Source organism: Globicephala melas, chromosome 3, assembly GCF_963455315.2.
Source record: "Globicephala melas chromosome 3, mGloMel1.2, whole genome shotgun sequence".
In the NCBI taxonomy this organism is placed as follows: Eukaryota; Metazoa; Chordata; class Mammalia; order Artiodactyla; family Delphinidae; genus Globicephala; species Globicephala melas.
In genome coordinates this window covers 170,974,193-170,993,321 of record NC_083316.1, presented here as the reverse complement: position 1 = coordinate 170,993,321, position 19,129 = coordinate 170,974,193, and the positions used below count along the sequence as shown (strand labels likewise).

Here is a 19,129-nt window from a genome sequence, read left to right as displayed (position 1 = left end):
TCAGGCTGGGCAGCTAAGGTGGAGTAAGTGGTCTGGGCATGGTGTCGGCCAGCAGCAGATCTCGTGCATGCAGAGGAAGGGCTGTGCCTTCAGGGATCCTGTTTCTACACCCGGGGTGGGGGCAGATGCAGGGATGGGGGGCGATGAGGCATAGGTGGCCCTGGGAGATGACCAATTGCCCTCAATCATTTTTTTTTTTTCCTAAAAGCATTTTGCACTCTTAAAAGTTATACATTAGTTTGTTTTTCTATGTATTTTCTTGTCTATGACTCTGACAAACCATGAGCTCAGCGAGGACGGGACTGGGTCTGCCTTGGTCAACCTGAGGCTCCAGCATCCCCCAAAGGTCCCTGCTACCAGAAGATTGACACTAATTATTTCCCAGAAGCACAAACACAGAGGGGCTGCACAGGACCCATGAGCCTGTTGGGGTGCCCTAACAATTTGGGAGGCCCCCAAGATTGAAGAGATCAGCTCCAAAATAGGAAAAGCAGGGGCTTCCCTCGTGGCACAGTGGTTGAGAGTCCGCCTGCTGATGCAGGGGACACGGGTTCGTGCCCCGGTCCGGGAAGATCCCACATGCCGCAGAGCGGCTGGGCCCGTGAGCCATGGCCGCTGAGCCTGCGCGTCCGGAGCCTGTGCTCCGCAACGGGAGAGGCCACAACAGTGAGAGGCCCGCGTACCGCAAAAAAAAAAAAAAAAAAAAAGGAAAAGCATCCTGCTGCACTGAGGCCCCAGCGGACTCAGTGCTTCCCAGGCCCACGCTGATGTGGCCATCATAAGTTGTGGAAAACCCAGGATTCCAGGGTGTCCCAGGACAGGGAGCACTGACCCTTGGAGGAGAGAAGTCAGCAGGTTGTTGATGTGGCCTGGGGGCACGGTTTGCAAAGGCCTGGGGTGTTTGGTGCAACCTCAGCTGTGAGGGGCAAAGGCCAGGCACAGTGGGCACTTTACCACAGTGTAACTCTTGTGGTATGATTATTGCTGTCAGCGATGTTGTCAGGACCATCGTGTCTCTGGGGTCTCTCTGCCACACCTCTCTGCCTCTGTTTCCCACCCCACCAGCCTCCCCGTCCCTCCACGCGCTCACACCCAGCCGTGCCCACCGGCTCCAGGGGCCAAGTGGCCAGGCGGATGGCCGGGGGTGTGTGATTAGGGAACTGGCTGGGGCTGAGGTCCCTGGGGCGTGTAGGGACGGGGAGGACAGGCCAGGAGTCCAGAGCACACTGGGGCCACCCCAGCGACCACATGCAGAACACGACGCGCACGGATCCGCAGACGCGCTCCCCTTGGTTCACCGGCCAGTCCCCCAAACGCACGGCGACACCTCGAACTCACAGCCACGAGCCCGGCTCCCGGGTCGTGCCCCCGCCCCCGACCAGCTGCCGCCCACATCGCGCGCGACACTGCCCCGCGCCCCGCCGTCCCCGCGCCCCGCCCCGGCCGGCCCGCCCCGCCCCGCCCCGCCCGCAGCCCGCGGGACCTTTATAGGGCGCGCCGGCCGCGCGCTGGAAGTGGTGCCGCCGCCGCCCTCCCTGCAGCCCGCCCGCCCGCCCGCCCGCCGCCCGCGCGTCCGACGCGGGGGCCGCCGCCGTGTCTGCGTCCGCCATGCGTCCCGGGGCGCCGGGGCCACTGTGGCCGCTGCCCTGGGGGGCCCTGGCGTGGGCCGTGGGCTTCGTTGGCTCCGTGGGCTCTGGGGACCCCGCGCCCGGTGAGTGGGGCGGCCGGAAGGGGCGGGCGGGGCGGGCCACCCACGTGGGCCTGCCCGGAATGCGGGCCTGGGGGCGAGGTCGGGGGGCGCGGCGGCGGTGGCAGAGAGCGGTGACCCGTGGTGACCCGTGGCCGCTGCAGGTTGAATCTGGGAGGGCTTGAGGCTCCCCTCCCCTAGCCCCAAAAGGCCCAAAGGAGGGTCACCAGGAGGTCAGGAGAGCAGATGTGACTCCTTCACAATTTATTTATCAAGAATCTAGTCACAAGAGCTGCTGACAATTATTGGGCGCCTAGTGTCTGCCTCTTCCGTCCTGGAATCCACGCAACAGCCCAGTAGTGTGGGCACTCTTCTGCCCGGTTTCCAGGTGGGGAAACTGAGGCACAGGGTCACACAGCTTGTAAGTGGCAAAGCGGGGATTTGAACCTCGACCATCCGGGTCCCAATGCTCCAGAAAGGCAGGGCTGGGTGGCTGGACTCAGGACCTCCAGCTGGGGTCTCAGATTTTCCCTGGGTCTGGTTCAGGCAGACAGGTCATTGGAATCTCACACCTGCCACTTGCGGAGGTGCCGGGGAAGTCACATCCCCACTCCTGGCCTCAGTTTCCCCTTTTATATGGGGTGCCAATGTGCTGGGCTGCCCAGAGCTGGTCCCTGGGAGGCGCTCAGCACAGAGCCTGGGAGCTCCATGGAATGGGGGCCGTGGCCACCCCCGCCCCCACTTAACGGTGCAGAAACCGAGGGCCATCTGCCCCCCACCCCACCCTGCAGCCCCACCCCAGCCCCGCAGTGAGGGGAGAGCCAAGCCCCCTCCCCGAAGGCCGCATCCCCGGGGAGACAGTGAGCTCATGCGAGGGGAATGTTCCCGAGTTGGAGTGAGTAAGAGGCGGGCCAGGCGAGGGGGGGCTGCTGGGCGAGGGGGCTCCGCGTGCCCTCGGGCGCTGTCTAGACAGAGGGCAGAGGCGGGAGAGGCGGCTCCAGGGCCCGCTGACCCTGACACGTCCAGCTCCGGGCGTTTGCCTGCTCGGGCAGGATGCCAGGCCCGGGCTGGGGGCCTGGACCGGGGTGGGGGGGGGGAGGTTCCCAGGAGGGGGTGGGGTGGGTGCTGGAGCAGTGTTGGGGCTGGAGCCCAGAGAGGAAGGGTCCCCAAAGAATCTGCAGCCAGGGTGGGGACACCTGTGCGGTTCTCTGCCCCTCCTTCCCAGGTCAGGGGCAGATTATCCCCTCCATAATTACTGAGCACCAACTGTATGCATCGCCATGGGCCGGCAGCTGGCTGGAAGGCCAAGGCCTGGGTGTGGGGGGGGGGGCACCGGAGGGCGCCTCTGGCCACGTGGGGACTGGCCCGCTCGTCCGCAGGTGGTGTCTGCTGGCTCCAGCAGGGCCGAGAGGCCACCTGCAGCCTGGTGCTGAGGACGGACGTGAGCCAGGCTGAGTGCTGTGCGTCTGGTAACATCGACACCGCCTGGTCCAACTTCACGCACCCGGGGAACAAGATCAGCCTCCTGGGCTTCCTGGGCCTCGTCCACTGCCTCCCCTGCAAAGGTGAGACCCTGGGTGTCGGCCGCAGGCCAGGGTCACAGGGTCAGAGGCGGGACAGCCGAGAGTGAGCCCCCCGTCTTGGGGGCAGGCGGAAGCTTGAGGCTGCCGGCACGGGGATCCCAGGCTCAGAGAGGGGTTGCGGGCCTTCAGGCTCCCAGCTTAGCCACCTGCAGGTGAGGGTTCAGGAAGCTCCAAGGAGTCCCCAGTTTGGATTCCAGCCTCTAGGCCCTTGCTCACGAGGAGCCCTCTGCCAGGGTGGCCTTTCCCACTTGCCCTGCACCTGGTGGATGTGCTCACACCTAGCTCCTAGGAAGGTGGATTTTCCCCGACTGGCCATTAGGGTTCATGACCCCACACTCAGTGTTCCCAGACACTTATCTGCCCTTGACCCCGCAGAGTCCAGGGTCTGGGGTTGGGCTTAGCTGTGGTTAAACAGCTGCATGTTAAACAAGCGTGTGCCTCTGCACCATGCTCTGCGAAATGCTGCCTCCCCCATCAGACTAGGGGCTCTCTGAAGGCAGGATGAGTAAATGACTAAGTCAAGACATCGTCTCTGCCCTGGAGAAGGGGTTGGGGACTTTCCCAGCCCCCTGTGCAAGGCTGAACCTGCAAGGACCCAGAGGGTGCAGGGGGGCATGACTTGAAGGAGGTGGGCTCTAGAGCCATGGTGCTGGCGGATGATTAGGAGTTCGCCAGCTGGAGAAAGCATGGGGGAGAGCATCAGCAGAGACCATGGCCTGGGATCAGACCCTGGTGGGTGGAGTCAGGACAGGGGCACAGGGAGGAGGCTGGAGCTGAGGGCTGCAGACCTGCAGGCCAAACTGAGGAGCCTGACTGGCCGCTGGGGTGTGATTAATCCCAGATCAGCCTGGCTGGGTGGTCCCAGACTCAACTGCCATGTGCCCTGGCTCCCTCCAGAAGCCCCTCTGGCTTCTGGGAGGACAGACTTCAAAAAGTGCCTGGCCTGGGCATGAGACGGTCCAGGACCCCCTCCCCCCCGCCCCCCAACCTTGTCTGGCCTTGGGGACAGGAACTCAGCCCTGCCACTTCTGTTCTTGCTTGCGTGAAGCCACCCGGGAGAGCGTTTCCAGATGTGCGTGTGGGCGGGCAGCATGGGAGGCGCCCAGGTGCAGCCCACATGCCCTGGCACAGGGACGTGGGGCACGCCAGCTAGTCTCTTAGGAGCATCCATCATTTTCTGCTCACCCTGTAAGGTGGGTTTCCCCATCAGCCCCACTTTACACACAGGGAAACTGAAGCTGAAACATCAACTCGAGCTCAGAGACGGCCCTCCAGACCCACAAGCCACAGAGCTGGGGGGTCCATCGGGTCCGGCCTGGAGTTCTCACGCCGAAGTGCCCTGGCTGTCTCCAACTCACAGCTGTGACCGTTTCCCCCTTTTGTAAAATGACGACAAAACGGCACCACCTTGTGGGGGTAGATGGGAGGCTGCACTGGGCCTGGGAGGCCAGAAGCAGCCGTTAGCCGGGCCCGAGTGGGGGCGGGGATCTCAGAGAGAGACTTGTCTCCCTACCTGAGAAATGGGGCTGCGGGGGGCGGTAACCCCTGGTTCGGAGGGCTCGGGCTGTGGGAGGCCCCCTCCTCAGGAAATGAGGCTCAGACCAGGCCGACGCCCCGCCCTCCCTGACACCTCCTCCGGGGAGGTCCTGGCAGGCACGGGGAACAGACGCTGCCCGTCCTCCCCATACCCGCGCCTGGACGGGGTGGAGCCCCCCGCTCCCCCCGCGGGCTGACGCAGCCGATCCCCCGCCGGCCTTCCCAGAAACGCGCGTAAATCAGGGAACAGACGTCAGCCCGAGCGGGTGGCCCAGCTGCGGAGCGAGAGCTGGACCGGGGGCGGAAGCCCGTTCCTCCCGGACCCCCAGATTCCGGGCAGAGACCCCCCTCCCGCCCACACTGAGCCCCGCCCCCCGACAGAAGCCCGCCCCAGGAGCAGCGTCGAGTCCGTGTCCACCCGGGCCGTGGCTGAATCTCGTCCCTAACGGTCCCGCCCCCAGACCCCCAAATCAGTCTCCTCCCCTGTGGGCCCCGACTCCGGCCCGGCCTCTATCCCTCGGAACAGGGAGGGGGCGAGGGCGCGGGAGGCTCTGAGGACCTCCGGCCTCGGCCACGCGCCCCAGCCCACACGTGTGTGTCCTCTGTCCACAGATTCGTGCGAGGGCGTGGCGTGCGGCCCAGGCAAGGCCTGCCGCATGCTGGGGGGCCGTCCGCGCTGCGAGTGCGCGCCTGACTGCTCGGGGCTCCCAGCGCGCCTTCAGGTCTGCGGCTCGGACGGCGCCACCTACCGCGACGAGTGCGAATTGCGCGCCGCGCGCTGCCGCGGCCACCCAGACCTGCGCGTCATGTACCGGGGCCGCTGCCGCAGTACGTAGGGGCGGGGCCTGGGGGAGGGGCGGGGCCACCGGGCCTGAGCATCCTGTAAGGCCGCTGCCGCAACGCGTGGGGGCGGGGTCTTGGCAGGAAGGGGCGGGGTCTGAAATCCAGGGTGTCCTATTATGTCTTACGGATTTGGGCGGGCTAGGCGGGGTGGCACCCCACCCACCAGCCCTGCTCCCAGGCCTTGTGCTAGGCGGGGCTTAGATGGGAGCTCGTGGGCGGGGCCTAGCGGAGGGAGTCTATTGTCCCGCGAGAGTGTCACTGGATTAGGTCTTTTGTGGGGTCATGAATGAGAAAGAGTTGGGTGCAGGTTTGGAAAGGGGGTTCTGGGGCTCATATGGGGTGAGAGATACGAGTGTGTGTCAGAGAAGCTTACTGGTGCAATCAAAGGGGGGAGGGATTGAGGGTGGATCTGGAGTGTGGGCGCGGTTCGTGGAAGGGGTGTGGCTTCTGGTGCAACAAGGGGGCCGCGTCTGAGGGTGGGACCCTGAGGGCGGGTTCGCGGCGGGGGCGGGGCCTGTGGCCCAGGTTAGGAGGAGCGCCCCTGACCCTCCCCGACGCCCCACCGGCAGAATCGTGCGCGCACGTTGTGTGCCTGCGGCCGCAGTCATGCGTGGTGGACCAGACCGGCAGCGCGCACTGCGTGGTGTGCCGCGCGGCGCCCTGCCCCGCGCCCTCCAGCCCCGGCCAGGAGCTCTGTGGCAACAACAACGTCACCTACATGTCCTCGTGCCACCTCCGCCAGGCCACCTGCTTCCTGGGCCGCTCCATCGGCGTGCGCCACCCGGGCAGTTGTGCAGGTGCGGCGAGGGGCGGGGAGCAGCGGCGGGGTCTAGCCCCCAGCCCCTCTCCGCGCCCGCATTTCTCTTTTGGTCCCTCCCACTCTGCAGGCACCCCCGAGCCGCTAGATGCTGAGTCGGAGGAGGACGAGGAGAACTTTGTGTGAGCCTGAGGGACCGGCCTGGGCCTGGCGTTCAAGGCAGCCCCGTTTTATTTATTGCCACAGCAGAGTCTAATTTATGTCCCACGGACACTCCTCAGAGCCTGGACCGGGACCATTTTGGGAGCCCTGTTGCCCCCCGACGATACCTTGGAAGGACTGGGGGAAGGAGGCCTGGGAGCAGGGCTGGTGGGTGGGGTGCCACCCCAGACCTAGGTACCCTACTGCCCAGGAGGACCCCACTCTTCTCCTTCCTCGGGGATAACTCTATTCATTGTCGCTGCCACCGAGAGGGCTGGGGACTTCCTGCCAGCAACTAATGAAGAGGCACCCTGGCCTCTATTGATAGAACAGGGACCATGGGGTGAGAGGGGGTCCACGGCCTGGGTGTGTAGAGATGAGCCTCAGAACATGCCCAGACCCCAGACAGGCCAAGGAAGCAACCACTGTCCCCCACCAGCCCCAGGGTAACCAAGGGGCTTACCTTCCCTCTCCCTCCAGCTCCCAGTGTGTTCTGTGAAGGCCCCTGAGAAAAGCCCAGCTTGTCCCCAGGGACAGGGTGCCATCTGGGCCTCTGGACACAGGACTTGGGCATGGAGAGGCTGTATCTGCCCAGAACAGGGCACCATGTCTGGTGGGACCCGGCCCACTTAGGGTGGGACCCGGTGGGGTCCCTGCTCACCCACTGGCCCAGGACGGAGAATAGACACCAAGACCCACTGCACACCTGGCATCCTGGAGCCGTGTGTCTGAGGGGCACCCCACTGCCTGCTGCCCCGTGCAAAAGTGAGGTCCAGACCCGGGACCCTCTTTCCCCCGCATCCTGCCCTGGCCACGCCTCTAAGCCCTGTTCCCAGCTGAGCCCCCCCTGCCTGCCAGCCGGGTTCCCTCCATCTTCCTGGGCTGTTGCTCTTTGTCACCTCCCTGTGCCTGTGTGTAGACTGGAGGTTCAGACCAGGGTGGGGGCCCAGCGGGGCAGGAGCCCAGCTCCCCGAGTTTGGAGCGAGGAGCACAGGGCAGTGGGGCTCGTCCGTGTCCTTCCCAGCCTCCAGGAAGTGCCTTACCTGTGACACCTGGAAAAGTGCCCTTGAGCAGTGGGTTCGCCCGAGCCCCCGACAAGGCAACCTCCCCCGCCCTGGGGTCCTGCCTCGCCTGCCAAAGAAATAAACACTGAAAAAGCCACTTTGGATGTCCAGGCCTCGGTTTGCCCGTCACCTCTCTGAGCCTCTGCGCCGCCCACTTTGGTAGGGGGTTACCAGCCTGGGTCCTGGGGTGCTGTGATGCTGGTGCATAGTGTGTTCTGGAAGCATCCAGCGCAGAAACACAGGTGTATGTCCTTGGGGCGGCCACTGCCCGACTCGGGGCCTCAGTGCCCACCTTCAGGCGGTGGGCGGCAGCCGAGGTAGAACTGGGGCAGGTGGGGTGAGGGTGGGTGGGAGAGTCTTGGCCTTTATGGGGCAGGGGAGGGGAAGAGGGGGGTCAAGATGGCTTAGGGCAGCCCCAAGAGGCCACCTGGTTTAGGGTCCAGAAACGGAGGCCTGGCCTGGAAGGGTTGGAGGTACCATAGTGACACTAACACGATTAGTAAAAGTACCGGCTGGGACTCGCCCAGCCTTGCCGCCAGCCGGGCACCATTCACTCAAAGCGCTTTTCAGAGGGTGAGCCAGGCCAACCTGAGACCCTACCCTCTCCCGGCCTCGGTTTCCCCATCTGTGTGGGGTTGGCTGGAGGGCAGAGGAGTGGCGGTCCAGGTAGGGACCAAGGCGGGGAGGCCGTCCCAAGCTCGGGCTGTGAGGCAGGGTGGGAAACTCCAGAGGGGTCAGCGCGGGGAGGGTGTGGGAGGGTGGAGAGGGGCCCAGGTCCTATGGCTCAAGGTCCTTCCGGGAGGGAGTGGTGGAACTGGACCCTCGGCCACGCTGAGGCCAAGGAGAAGCTCAAAGACATGCGTGGACCCTGGAGGCAGACCATCGTGTCTGGTGAGCCAGTTAACACTTCATTGTGTTATTTTGCCCTTTTTGTTTGGAACTGATTCCCCCCTATCCCACCTGCCATCCCACACACACCAGGCTTCCTGGGGTTTGGGGGCCCATGGACCCTCTGCCCCAGCCACGGAATTTTCCAGGCCGGAGCTAACCTCATCTTGTGCGCTGCTGTGGTTCAGGCAACTCCTGCTGGGCCCCCAGTGGTCCTGGGTGGGGGGCTGGGCTGGGGGCCGTGCGGGCCCCGCCGAACCACGTCCCAGATCCAGGTCACGAAGGCGGACACCAGTGTGTACACGTCGGGGGTCTTGGGGTCGCCGCACCAGAGGCCGGAGAAGGAGACGATGCCATGGGCCCGATTTCTGCAAACCAGGGGCCCCCCAGAGTCTGCCTGGAGGTGGAGGCAAAGGTGAGGCCAGGGGTCCCTCTCTGGGCCTCACTTTCCTTAAAGGAGCTCATACGGGTGAATCTGAGAAGGACCCTCCCTGCCTCAAAATCCTTCCATGGCTCCCTAGAGCTTTTACAGCAAAGACTAAGCTCCTCACCTCAGCCTTTAAGGCCTAGAGGATCCAGCCCCCACCCACCTGTCTGCCCTCCTCTCCCCCGACTTGCTTGGTTCCAGCCATGCCAGCCTACCTTGCTCTTCCTGCAGCAAAGCAAGCTCCAACCTCTAGGCTTTTGCATATTCTTGAGACCCGTTACTGCCCCCTGCTGGACACTGCTTGTATAAATACACAAGTCGGCAGCACCTTGTGCAGTGCACAACTTGCGCAGCTGTACACAGCAGCTCTGTGACTGGTCTCTCTGCCTGGCATGCCTCCCCTCAGATCTTCTCAAGGCCCCGCCAACTCTCAAAAGTACTTTCCTCAGAGAGACCTCCCGGAATACTCACCGTAAAACTCCTGCTTCCTCCTCTCCCCTCACCTCCCCACACCTATCACCCTAATTGTCACCTGGAATCAGCTCTGACCCTAAGAAGTAGGTCCTATTTGTGTGACAGTTTTACAGATGGAGAAAGTGAGGTCCCGAGAAGTGAGGTGACTTTTCTAAGACCACACATCTGGGGAGTGGCTCAGTCTGGACCTGGACCCAGGCAGTTGGGCTCCAGAATCTGAACCACTGCACTCTCGTGGCTGGAACAAAAGACACCGTCCCCCACCCCCACCCCACACCTGGGCTGAGTTTCTTCCTTGGCACCGGGGCCAAATTTGCCATTAATCCATACAAGGGCTTAGGAGCAGGAGCTTCTTCCTTGAGATCTGGACCTTGCTTTTTTTTTTTTTTTTTTTTTTGACACTGCTTTTAAAGACACAAATCTGTAGCTGTTTGTGCAGTGCGCAACCTGCACAGCCATACATGGCATCCCTGTGACCCTGGGCAACTCCGTGCCCTTCCAGGGCCTTAGGTGAGGCCCATCTGGTCAAAGGTGAGCTGGGACTTAGTTCCCAAGGCTCTGCCCAGCTCTGACCCTCTCTGTGGGCCTCAGTTTCCCCACGCAGTAAGCAGGCAGGACAGAGACTGAGTGTCTCACCGAGCAGAAGCCACGTCGCCGGCGGTCCCCACTGCGGGTGCAGAGCATGGCAGGGCTCAGCCGCCCCTTCCAGGAGCTGTTGCAGATGTCCAGGCCCAGCACGCGGACCTCGGCCTCCATCAACACAGGCGGCAGCTCCTCGAAGTCGGACACGGAGCCCCAGCCGGCCACCTGGCACCGTGCCCCGGCCCTGGGTGGCCTCCGTGGCAGCCCCAGCAGCCCCACTGCAGGACCCAGGATGGCAGAGCTGTTCAGCTGCAGGGGGAGCACTGAGGTTAGGCCCCCCCCCACCGCAGCCACCCACCACTGCTCCTGCCTGTTCACCTTTCTGGGTTTCTTCTTGGCCTCATGGAGAGAAGTCAGTGGCAGCTGTCATTAGGCTGTCGGAAGGCCACCACGCGCCACCGCCCGTCAGGCCTCAACTGCCTCAGACCAGGACTCTGGTCTTCCCCAGCCTCCAGGCCTCGAGTCTCAACCCCTCAGCTGCCCAAAGGGTCTTTCTAACGAGCCTCTCCTTCCCTGCTCTGAGCACGGGTGCTCACAGGATCCCAACAGCTGATTTTAAACAAATCAGGCCATCGTTGGTGTGGGGGGGCCTGGGACCCGCGTCTGGCCCTCGTCCCCCACGCAGCGTCTCACCCGCAGCAGACAGATGTCACTGGTGTGGGTGGCCAGATGGTAGTCGGGGTGCGTGAAGACAGCCGAGATGCTGAACACCTGCTGCGTGGCCTCTGCGGTGCGCAGGTCGTGGGCCCCTAGCACCACCAGGCCCGTTTGGGGGTCTCTGCGGGGTGGGGAGGGTGGTTGTGAGCGAGGCTGGGGTGAGGGCCACCCGGCACGGGCCAAGCAAATCCATGTCATCCTCACGCCAGCCCGTGATAATAAGCGTCACGTTTATTACCGTTCCACCTCAATTATGGTATTAACTCCGATCGCAGCAGTATGAATTGAATTTAATTTTTTTTTGGCCACGCCGCGTGACCTGCAGAATCCTAGTTCCCCGTCCAGGGATTGAACTCGCTCCCCCTGCAGAGAGACCATGAAGTCCTAACGACTGGACCACCAGGGAATTCCCACTGCAGTACTTTTTTAAAAAAATTTAATTAATTAATTAATTTTCGGCTGCATTGGGTCTTCATTGCTGCGCTCAGGCTTTCTCTAGTTTCAGCGAGCGGGGGCTACACTTCGTTGGGGTGCCTGCGGGCTTCTCATTGCGGTGGCTTCTCTTGTTGCGGAGCACGGGCTCTAGGCACGCGGGCTCAGTAGTTGTGGCTCGTGGGTTCTAGAGCGCAGGCTCCGTAGTTGTGGCGCCCGGGCTTAGTTGCTCCGCGGCCTGTGGGATCTTCCCGGACCAGGGCTTGAACCCGTGTCCCCTGCATTGGCAGGCGGATTCTTAACCACTGCGCCACCAGGGAAGCCCCTGCAATATTAATTTTAATACTTATAAAAATATACTTAGAATGAATATAATACTCATTATATTTATTCTAATTCCCACCTCGATTATAGTATCGCCTCCAATAATTTCAATATGAAGGTTAGTAATCGTTATAACAATATGCTCAGGACAAGCGTAACGGTTATAACATCGGCTTATGGTCACGGCGGCTGCTCGTTCCCTACTTCTCCTGCCGCCCCCCCATCCCTGATAAAGCCCCCAGCTGAGAGGCCTGTCTGCACGAGCCCTCACCCCACCCACACCAGGGCACCCCCTCATCCTGGCTCACCTGTCTCTGAAGCAGTGGGCGGCCGACACAACCCAGCGGGTCTGCAGCAGGAAGCCCCCGCAGTGGTGCTGGCCCTGGAAACTCACGGACGCCATGTAGGGCCGGGAGTGGGGGGTCACCTTGTGGCCCCCGATGATTCGGGACGCCCAGGAGCCTGCAGGCAGGGTGGGCAGCGAGTCAGGGACGGGGCAGTGTGGGGTAGGGGCCAGGCTGGGCGGGATAGACAGACACAGAGATGCCCAGAGAAGGACGTGGAGTTTGCCGGGAGAGGGGCCGGGTGCACTAAAAGCTGGGTCCGGGCCTGGCCGAGACCCCAGCTGGGCCTCATGCCCGCCTCCCAGCGGAGACCCGAGAGGAACAGCCATGCAGGGGGCTGAGTAACTGACCACGTGGTGCTACCTGGAGCTTCCTGGGTGGGGCCCCTGTACGGGGCTCTGATGGGCTTGGTTGGGCTACTCGGGGGTCCTCACCTGGGGGCCTCATGGGCAGCATCTGGAAGGCGGTCAGAGTCAGCAGCAGGCAGGCCCAGCTCCCCTCCCCGGGCCTCATGGCTGCTGCAGGTCAGCCTCTCCCTGGAGAGCTCTGCGGGCCGTGGTCCACCCACCGCCCAACGGCCCGGAAATGGGGAACTGGGCTGTGGCCTGTGGTCAGAGGCCCCACCAGCCCAGTTCTGAGCCCGTGCTTCGGAAAGCCTGATGATTCTCCTGCATCGGGGTCGTTGATGATAATCGTAATGGCACGGGAAGCCAGGAGCCAGGGCAGTGGAGTGGGCACGGGGGCTCTGGGGGGCTCCCGGCTCTGCCAAGACATGTGACCCCAGAGGTCCCTAATGCGTGCCATGCCCCGGCTTACCCAGCATCTCCCAGGTACGCAGCTGGCAGCACAACAGCCCTCGCTGCCCCTCAGGGCTGGGGACCAGCTCTCCAGCTGAAGGGGGTCCGGGTCCCGCCCTGCCCGTCACTGCCTCAAACCTCAGTTTCCCCATCTGCAACCCCAGCCTCCAGAAAGCCTTGTGACTGCTGCTGCCTTGGTTGCATGTATTGAGGTATTGAGTGCCTACGGCATTACCAGCCTCCGGTAAGTGCTGGAGATGGAGCCCAATGTGACAAAGGCACCCACCCTCGCGGTGCTGGCGTTTCTCGGGGTTGTGGGTACAGATGAGGTGATCTGGCTTCACGGCTGAAGCACGGGCTCTGGTGGCCAGAGAACAGCGAGCTTGTCAGGTCAGTTCAGGGCCTTGAAGGCAGGGGCTTCTCCTGTGGGTACCGGGGAGCCATGGAGGCTTCCGAGCAGGGAAGGGGCAGCAGGGCCTTGGTGAGGGGCCACACACAGGGGACACACAGGTCAGAGGCCCTGTGCTGCCTTGCGGAGGCTTTGCTGAGACCCCGTGCCCGTCCGCCATCAGTCACTAAAGTGGAGACGCAGAGGGACATCTGGGAGGCAGGGGACCCCGCACAGCATGGAGGAGAGCCACTGGGGCTAGGGGTAGCCCTGTGCAGAGAGGGGGCCAGTGTCACAGGAAGGGGAACGGAGGCTCAGTGGCCGCTGCTCACAGTAGGCTCACCCCACACACGCCTCGGAGGCACAGAGGGTACCTCGCCAGAACGCAGTGCCCAGCCCGGAGGACCAGGGTGGGCTCCATCAGTGCCGGGGCGGGGGAGGGTGGTCCTCCCAGCCCATCACTCAGCATTTCGACAAGGGTGTGAGGGCGTGGGATGGACGGAGAAGGTGAGGTGGAGGTGGGAGAGACCCAGTGGCAGAGACATGGAAGAGAGGCAGAGACAGAGAGATAGACACAGAGACAGAGGGAGACAGAGAGATAGAGGCAGGACAGGACTCCAACATGGGTCTCATGGGGCTAAATCCAGGTGTGGGCAGGGCTGGTCCTTCCGGAGCCTCCAGGGGAGCATCGGTTCCTGCCTTTTCCAGCTTCCAGAGGCGCCGCATCCCTGGCTCGCGGCTCCTCCTGCATCCTCACAGCCAGCAGCGCAGCATCTCCCGTCTCTCTCTGCGTCTGACCCTCCCGCCTCCCTCTTATAAGGACGCTGTGATGACGCTGGGCCCCCGGGAATCCAGAGTCGTCCCCATCTCTCTTAACTCAATCCCACCTGCAAGGTCCCTTCTGCCCCATCAGGTGACATACCCACAGGTCCCAGGACCAGGATGTGGAGGCTGTGGGGCCGTATTTAGCCAACCTCAGTCCCCTGTGTTAATTAGTTTGCTATGTTGTTATCACACCCATTTCACAGACAAGGAAACTGAGGCACAGCCTTGAAAGCTGCAGGGTGGGGGTAGAACCAGCTGGTTTGGAAGGAACCGGCCGTGCTGGCATGCAGACTCCTAGATCTCAGCCCGGATAGGCCCACTGATCAGGTAAGAGAAGGTCATTCTAAGCCACTAAGTTTGCAGTGATGTATTACTGCAGCTGCGGGAAACCATCAGGCCCTGAACATGGAGGAAAGTGGGAAACGTCCATGCGAAAGTCGTTTCCGGGGTCTCGGCCAGAGCTGGACCCCGCATTTCCCACGGAAGTCAATGCAGGCGGTAGCAGATGATTCTTCGGGAGACTTTGGTGGCTCCTGTCCACTCTGGCTCCCTGGGGCTGTCCTGTCTCGTCTGTGCCCCAAGGCCTCAGTCACTTCCCCCAGCCACATGCCCCTGGGGGTTGGTATTACCGGAAGCTGCAGATGTGTGGAACTCGTGCAGTCCTAGAGCAAACCAAGGCTGTAGGTACTGTTTCTGTCCCTATGGGGAAACAGAGGCACAGAAAGTTTAAGTACCTTGACTAAGGCTGCACAGCGAGGGGGAAATGGGGCCAGGGTTGCAGCCTCAGGCCAGCTCCTGTTGCCTCTGCCGAGGGCCGATTCTTCCCACAGCCCGTTGTATTTTCCTTCTTGTCGGGCAAGCAGTTGTGAAACCAGCAACTGTCCTTCAAGGATCCAAGTAACCAAGTCCTGAGGAACGGACTGTGTGGAGCTCAGTGTTTCCACTTCCCAAACTGAAGCCCAGAGAGTGGAGCTTGGCTGGTCTGGGGCTGCACAGCAGACGGTCTTGAACCCAGAACTCCGGGACTGTCATCCTTGAAGGGTCTTTCCATGGAGGATTTGGGTGGCTTTCCAAGTCAGAGCAACTCAACAATAATAATGTTGCTTCTGATGACGATGATAATAATAGCTCCCTTTACTGAACTCTTACTTTTGTTATTGATTTGTTAGAGCTCTTTACATATTGAGGAGATTAGCTCACAGTTCCTGAGCATCTGAGTGGGGTATGCATGCAGTCGGTGCTCATCACCCAGCCCTGAGTGGGGCATGCAGTCGGCGCTCAGAAAGTGCACAGCCTCTTCCCTAGCCCAAAGCAGCAGCAGAGGTTCAAGAAGTCAGGAGAGGTTATGGGGCTTGGTCAGGAGCCCCTGAGAATTTGAGAAAAGCTCAAAATCTTCCCAGGAAACCCCCCGGGCTCAGTGTTGGAGCCCAGGGACCCCACCCCACTTGGCCCCTGTGTGTCTCAGTGTCCTCATCTGTGAATAGGGTTGGTCCTTGGAATGGGGCATAGGCCCGGCAGGTGTCAGCTGGTGACGCTCTCCCTTACACCCCACACTTTACTTTTTAACCTCGTTAACTCACATTCCAAGGAAATCACTTCTTCTTTCTTTCTTTCTTCCTTTTTATTTTTTATTATTTTTTGGCTGCGCTGCACAGAATGCGTGATCTTAGTTCCTCCACCAGGTATCAAACCCGTGCCCCCTGCAATGGAAGCACAGAGTCTTAACCACTGGACCACCAGGGAAGTCCCAGCTTCTTATTTCTTGAGTGGACGGAACTGCCTTAAAAGTAAACAGTCCAGGACTTCCCTGGTGGCATAGTCGTTAAGAATCCGCCTGCCATACGTATAGCTGATTCACTTTGTTATACAGCAGAAACTAACACAACATTGTAAAGCAATTATACTCCAATAAAGATGTTAAAAAAAAAAAAAAAGAATCCGCCTGCCAATGCAGGGAACACGGGTTTGATCTCTGGTGCAGGAAGATCCCATATGTCGCGGAGCAACTAAGCCCGTGCGCCACAACTACTGAGCCTGTGCTCTAGAACCCGCGAGCCGCAACTACTGAGCCTGTGTGCCTAGAGCCCGTGCTCTGCAACAAGAGAAGCCACTGCAATGGGAAACCCACGCACCGCAACAAAGAATACCCCCACTCGCCACAACTAGAGAAAGCTCAGGTGCAGCAACGAAGACCCAACGCAGCCAAAAATTAAAAAAAAAAAAAACCAAAGGAAGCAAATAAATCTCTAAAAAAACAGAATAAACAGCCCAATCCTGCATCCTGCATCCCAGCCAGGTTTCCTCTGGATGCCAGCCCTGGCCAGTGTGGGGTGGTGACAGACACCACTGCCCTTCACAGACTTTCTCCTGGACCCGCATCCAAAGGCCTGGCAGAGAACGGAGGAAGCGACAAGTAGGTGTGAGTGGCTGGCATGTGGGGGCCCTGAGCAAGCCCATTCCACAGATGGGTGAACTGAGGTGGCGGGCAGAGCGTCACCACTGCTGTCCACGTCGTCTGCCCTTGCAGCCTCCAGGATTTCCACAGGGGGAGGATGGGTGTGGGGATGCGGCTTGGCCACTGTTGTCTGGGCCTCGGTCTCCTCCTCTGGGAAACAGGTGACCCCAGAGCATCTCTGAGGGTGTGGCGAGATCTCAGCGGGGGGCTGGGTGCCCTGGGCGCCCCTCGTCTGCAAACTGGACGCCAGCGCCACTCTTCCTGCGGGGAACGTCAAAGGAGATGGAGAGAGGTATGCAGCCCTTCATTCCATGAGTGTTTATTGAGTGCCTGCTGCGTGCGGGCACTGCATGAGTGCAAGGGGGGGCAGGGGACACAGCAGCAGGAAGACACAGACCCCTGCCCTGGTGGAGAGACAGTGAATTGACATCGTCTGCAGCAGAATTAAGTGGGGAAGGAGTGACCGGAGTCGGCAAGAAGCATAGGGAGGGGGTAGGATTTTAGGGCAAGAAGGAAACCCAGTAACCCTGGTAGAGTGAGGAGGGGAATCCAGGAGGAGCCCAGGGTGGGTGCGGAGGAGGTGTCTGGACAGCCCAGCGGGGTGTGCGGCAGGGGCAGGGGAAGGAAGGGTGCTTTCAGTGTTCACCTGGGCCTCGAGAGCCAGACTGCAGGGCACTGGGGAGCCATAGAAGGTGCTTGAGCAGGGCAGGTGGGGGCAGATCCTCTGGTGAGAGTGGAGAGGAGAGGGGAGGTGGGGAGACAGGGAGGCTGTGGTTGAGCTGGAGTGGGGGACACAAGGCCTGAGCTAGAGTCAGGGCTGGGAGAGGTGAGGGGGTTTGCGACTCAGGGACAGGGGAGGAGTGGGCTCTTGGGGCCCACACAGAGCCCAGTGTCAGACCCCCCTGGAGTCCAAGAGCCCAGAGGATGTCCGGGAGCAGCCGGAGCTGCTGTAAATAAAGTTTTTTTTGTTTTTTTTAAATAAATTTTATTTATTTATTTTATATTTACTTTTCACTGCGTTGGGTCTTGGTTGCTGCACGCGGGCTTTTCTCTAGTTGCAGCGAGCAGGGGCTACTCTTCGTTGCGGTGCGCGGGCTTCTCATTGCGGTGGCTTCTCTTGTTGCAGAGCACGGGCTCTAGGCACGCGGGCTTCAGTGGTTGCAGCACGCGGGCTCAGTAGTTGCGGCTCGCGGGTTCTAGAGCGCAGGCTCAGTAGTTCTGGCGCACGGGGTTAGTTGGTCCACGGCATGTGGGATCTTCCTACACCAGGGATTGAACCGGTGTCTCCTACATTGGTGGGCGGATTCTTAACCACTGCGCCAACCAGGGAAGTCCCTATAACTAAAGTTTTATTGGCACATGGCCACACGATGTGGCCATGTACTGCCTCCGGCCACTTTTGCACCGCAATGGCAGAGCTGAGTCCTTGCCACGGAGAGCGGCTGGCCCGCGATGTTGAAAATGTTTACCATCTGGCCCTTTACAGAAAAAGTTTGCCAACCCCTGAGCGAGTGTATGCTGGGCCCTGTTTCAAGTCCTTCGTGTATGTTTGCTCTGTCAACCCTTCCAGTAGCCCTAGGAGGTAGGGAAGTGAGGCTCAGAGAGGTTAAGAAACAGACCCAGCGTCACACAGCACCTACAGAGCTGAGCTGGAACTGGAACCCAGGCCCCCTGATGTTTCTGAGTCTTTTTCTTTGTTCTGTTTGCTAATTTATCTCATCGTTTTCCTGCTAAATGGGTACATGTTCATTGTAAAAGGAGGGTGCAAAGGCCTGTGAGAGGAAAGGCAGCCACGCCCTCCCCCGTCTGGGGTGCATCGTGCCCCATTTTTCTCCAGAGCTCATCCAAGCCTCTTTCCCTTTACACACCCATTTACTGAGCACCAGCTGAGCAGAACAGTTTTACAGAAACCCTAAGGGCTTTGGAAGAACCTCCCTCTCTGCACCCCCCCTCCCCCACCCCATGGAATAAGTGTGTTCGGGGCCCGGTGGCTAGTGTCCTTCTAAGAACACGTTGGTGGGGACAGCTCCTGCCTCCCTCCTGCTCTGTGGGGTCTGCACAGATGAAGGATCCAAGATGGACTACAGGGAATCGAGGGGATGGCAGGGGAGCGAGTCGGCTCTTTCTGCTGCCTGAACCTGCTCCCCACCCTGGGGAGCCCCCCGTCTAGCCCAGGCTGGGCCTGACCCCAAACTCCAACCTGGGCATCCAGCTGCCCGACCAAGGCCCCTTTGTCATCTCCTAGGCCCCGTTCATGTCCGCATGTCCTTCTAGGAGCTCAGGCTGGAGAGGGGAACCCTGATGCCTGTCATCCCTCATCCCATCCCGCAGCAATCCTGCAGCCTCCTCCTTCAAGATCCATGCAGAATCCACCTGGTTCTCACGCTGGTCCAGCCTCTGCCATGTCCCTGGGGGCCCCAGTTCAGCCTTTTCTGGCCCCCAAGCCCCCCCCGCCCCCTTAGCCCCTTTTCATCCACTCCCCACCTGGCAGCTCGAGCGGCCTTCACAAACATAAACCGGGGTGACCCCTCTCCTGCTCTAAACTCTGCTGTGGCTCCCCAGTGCCCTCAAGACAAAGTCTAAGTTCTCCCTGCCCCCTCTACGGACCCCTCTCACTCTGAGCACGCAGGCCTGTTTGCCCCGTGGGAGCAGATTCAATTCCTTAACCCTCATCCAACTGTAGGGCCGTCCCCAGAGCCCAGCCACTGCTCAGAAGACCAACAATTGCTCTATTATGATTATTTCTCGTCAAACGGGCCTGGCTCGGTCCCACCGCCGGCCTTTTGCGCTTGCAGTGCCCGCTAC

The 19,129-nt window shown here is 61.0% G+C and overlaps 2 protein-coding genes across 3 annotated transcripts; one reads left to right on the top strand and one right to left on the bottom strand.

The window, feature by feature from the left end:
- The first annotated feature begins 1,550 nt into the window (after nucleotides 1-1,550).
- FSTL3 (follistatin like 3) lies at nucleotides 1,551-7,747 on the top strand. Of its 2 annotated transcripts, XM_030845607.3 has the most exons (5): nucleotides 1,557-1,711; nucleotides 3,067-3,252; nucleotides 5,419-5,634; nucleotides 6,219-6,446; nucleotides 6,537-7,747. In XM_030845607.3, the coding sequence occupies exons 1-5, from the start codon at nucleotides 1,609-1,611 to the stop codon at nucleotides 6,590-6,592; spliced, it is 789 nt and encodes a 262-aa protein (XP_030701467.1). In that variant the 5' UTR covers nucleotides 1,557-1,608; the 3' UTR covers nucleotides 6,593-7,747. The 2 variants fall into 2 exon arrangements, with proteins under 2 accessions (XP_069901222.1, XP_030701467.1); XM_070045121.1 differs by having other exon boundaries at nucleotides 1,551-1,711; nucleotides 6,219-7,747.
- Nucleotides 7,748-8,743: 996 nt separating this feature from the next.
- Nucleotides 8,744-13,910, bottom strand: PRSS57 (serine protease 57). The gene is made up of 5 exons (XM_030845597.2): nucleotides 12,294-13,910; nucleotides 11,824-11,977; nucleotides 10,736-10,880; nucleotides 10,097-10,351; nucleotides 8,744-8,956 (listed from the first exon to the last, which is right to left on the bottom strand). The coding sequence occupies exons 1-5, from the start codon at nucleotides 12,370-12,372 to the stop codon at nucleotides 8,744-8,746; spliced, it is 846 nt and encodes a 281-aa protein (XP_030701457.2). The 5' UTR covers nucleotides 12,373-13,910.
- Nucleotides 13,911-19,129: the final 5,219 nt, after the last annotated feature.

Coding starts and splice junctions, on each gene's coding strand:
- FSTL3 (XM_070045121.1), top strand. CDS start 1,609: ATGCGTCCCGGGGCGCCGGGGCCACTGTGGCCGCTGCCCTGGGGGGCC. Junction 1,712..3,066: donor CTCTGGGGACCCCGCGCCCG/GTGAGTGGGGCG, acceptor GCTCGTCCGCAG/GTGGTGTCTGCTGGCTCCAG. Junction 3,253..5,418: donor CCACTGCCTCCCCTGCAAAG/GTGAGACCCTGG, acceptor CTCTGTCCACAG/ATTCGTGCGAGGGCGTGGCG.
- PRSS57 (XM_030845597.2), bottom strand. CDS start 12,372: ATGAGGCCCGGGGAGGGGAGCTGGGCCTGCCTGCTGCTGACTCTGACC. Junction 10,352..10,735: donor GTGACATCTGTCTGCTGCGG/GTGAGACGCTGC, acceptor CTCCCCCTGCAG/CTGAACAGCTCTGCCATCCT. Junction 8,957..10,096: donor GGCGACGTGGCTTCTGCTCG/GTGAGACACTCA, acceptor CTCCACCTCCAG/GCAGACTCTGGGGGGCCCCT.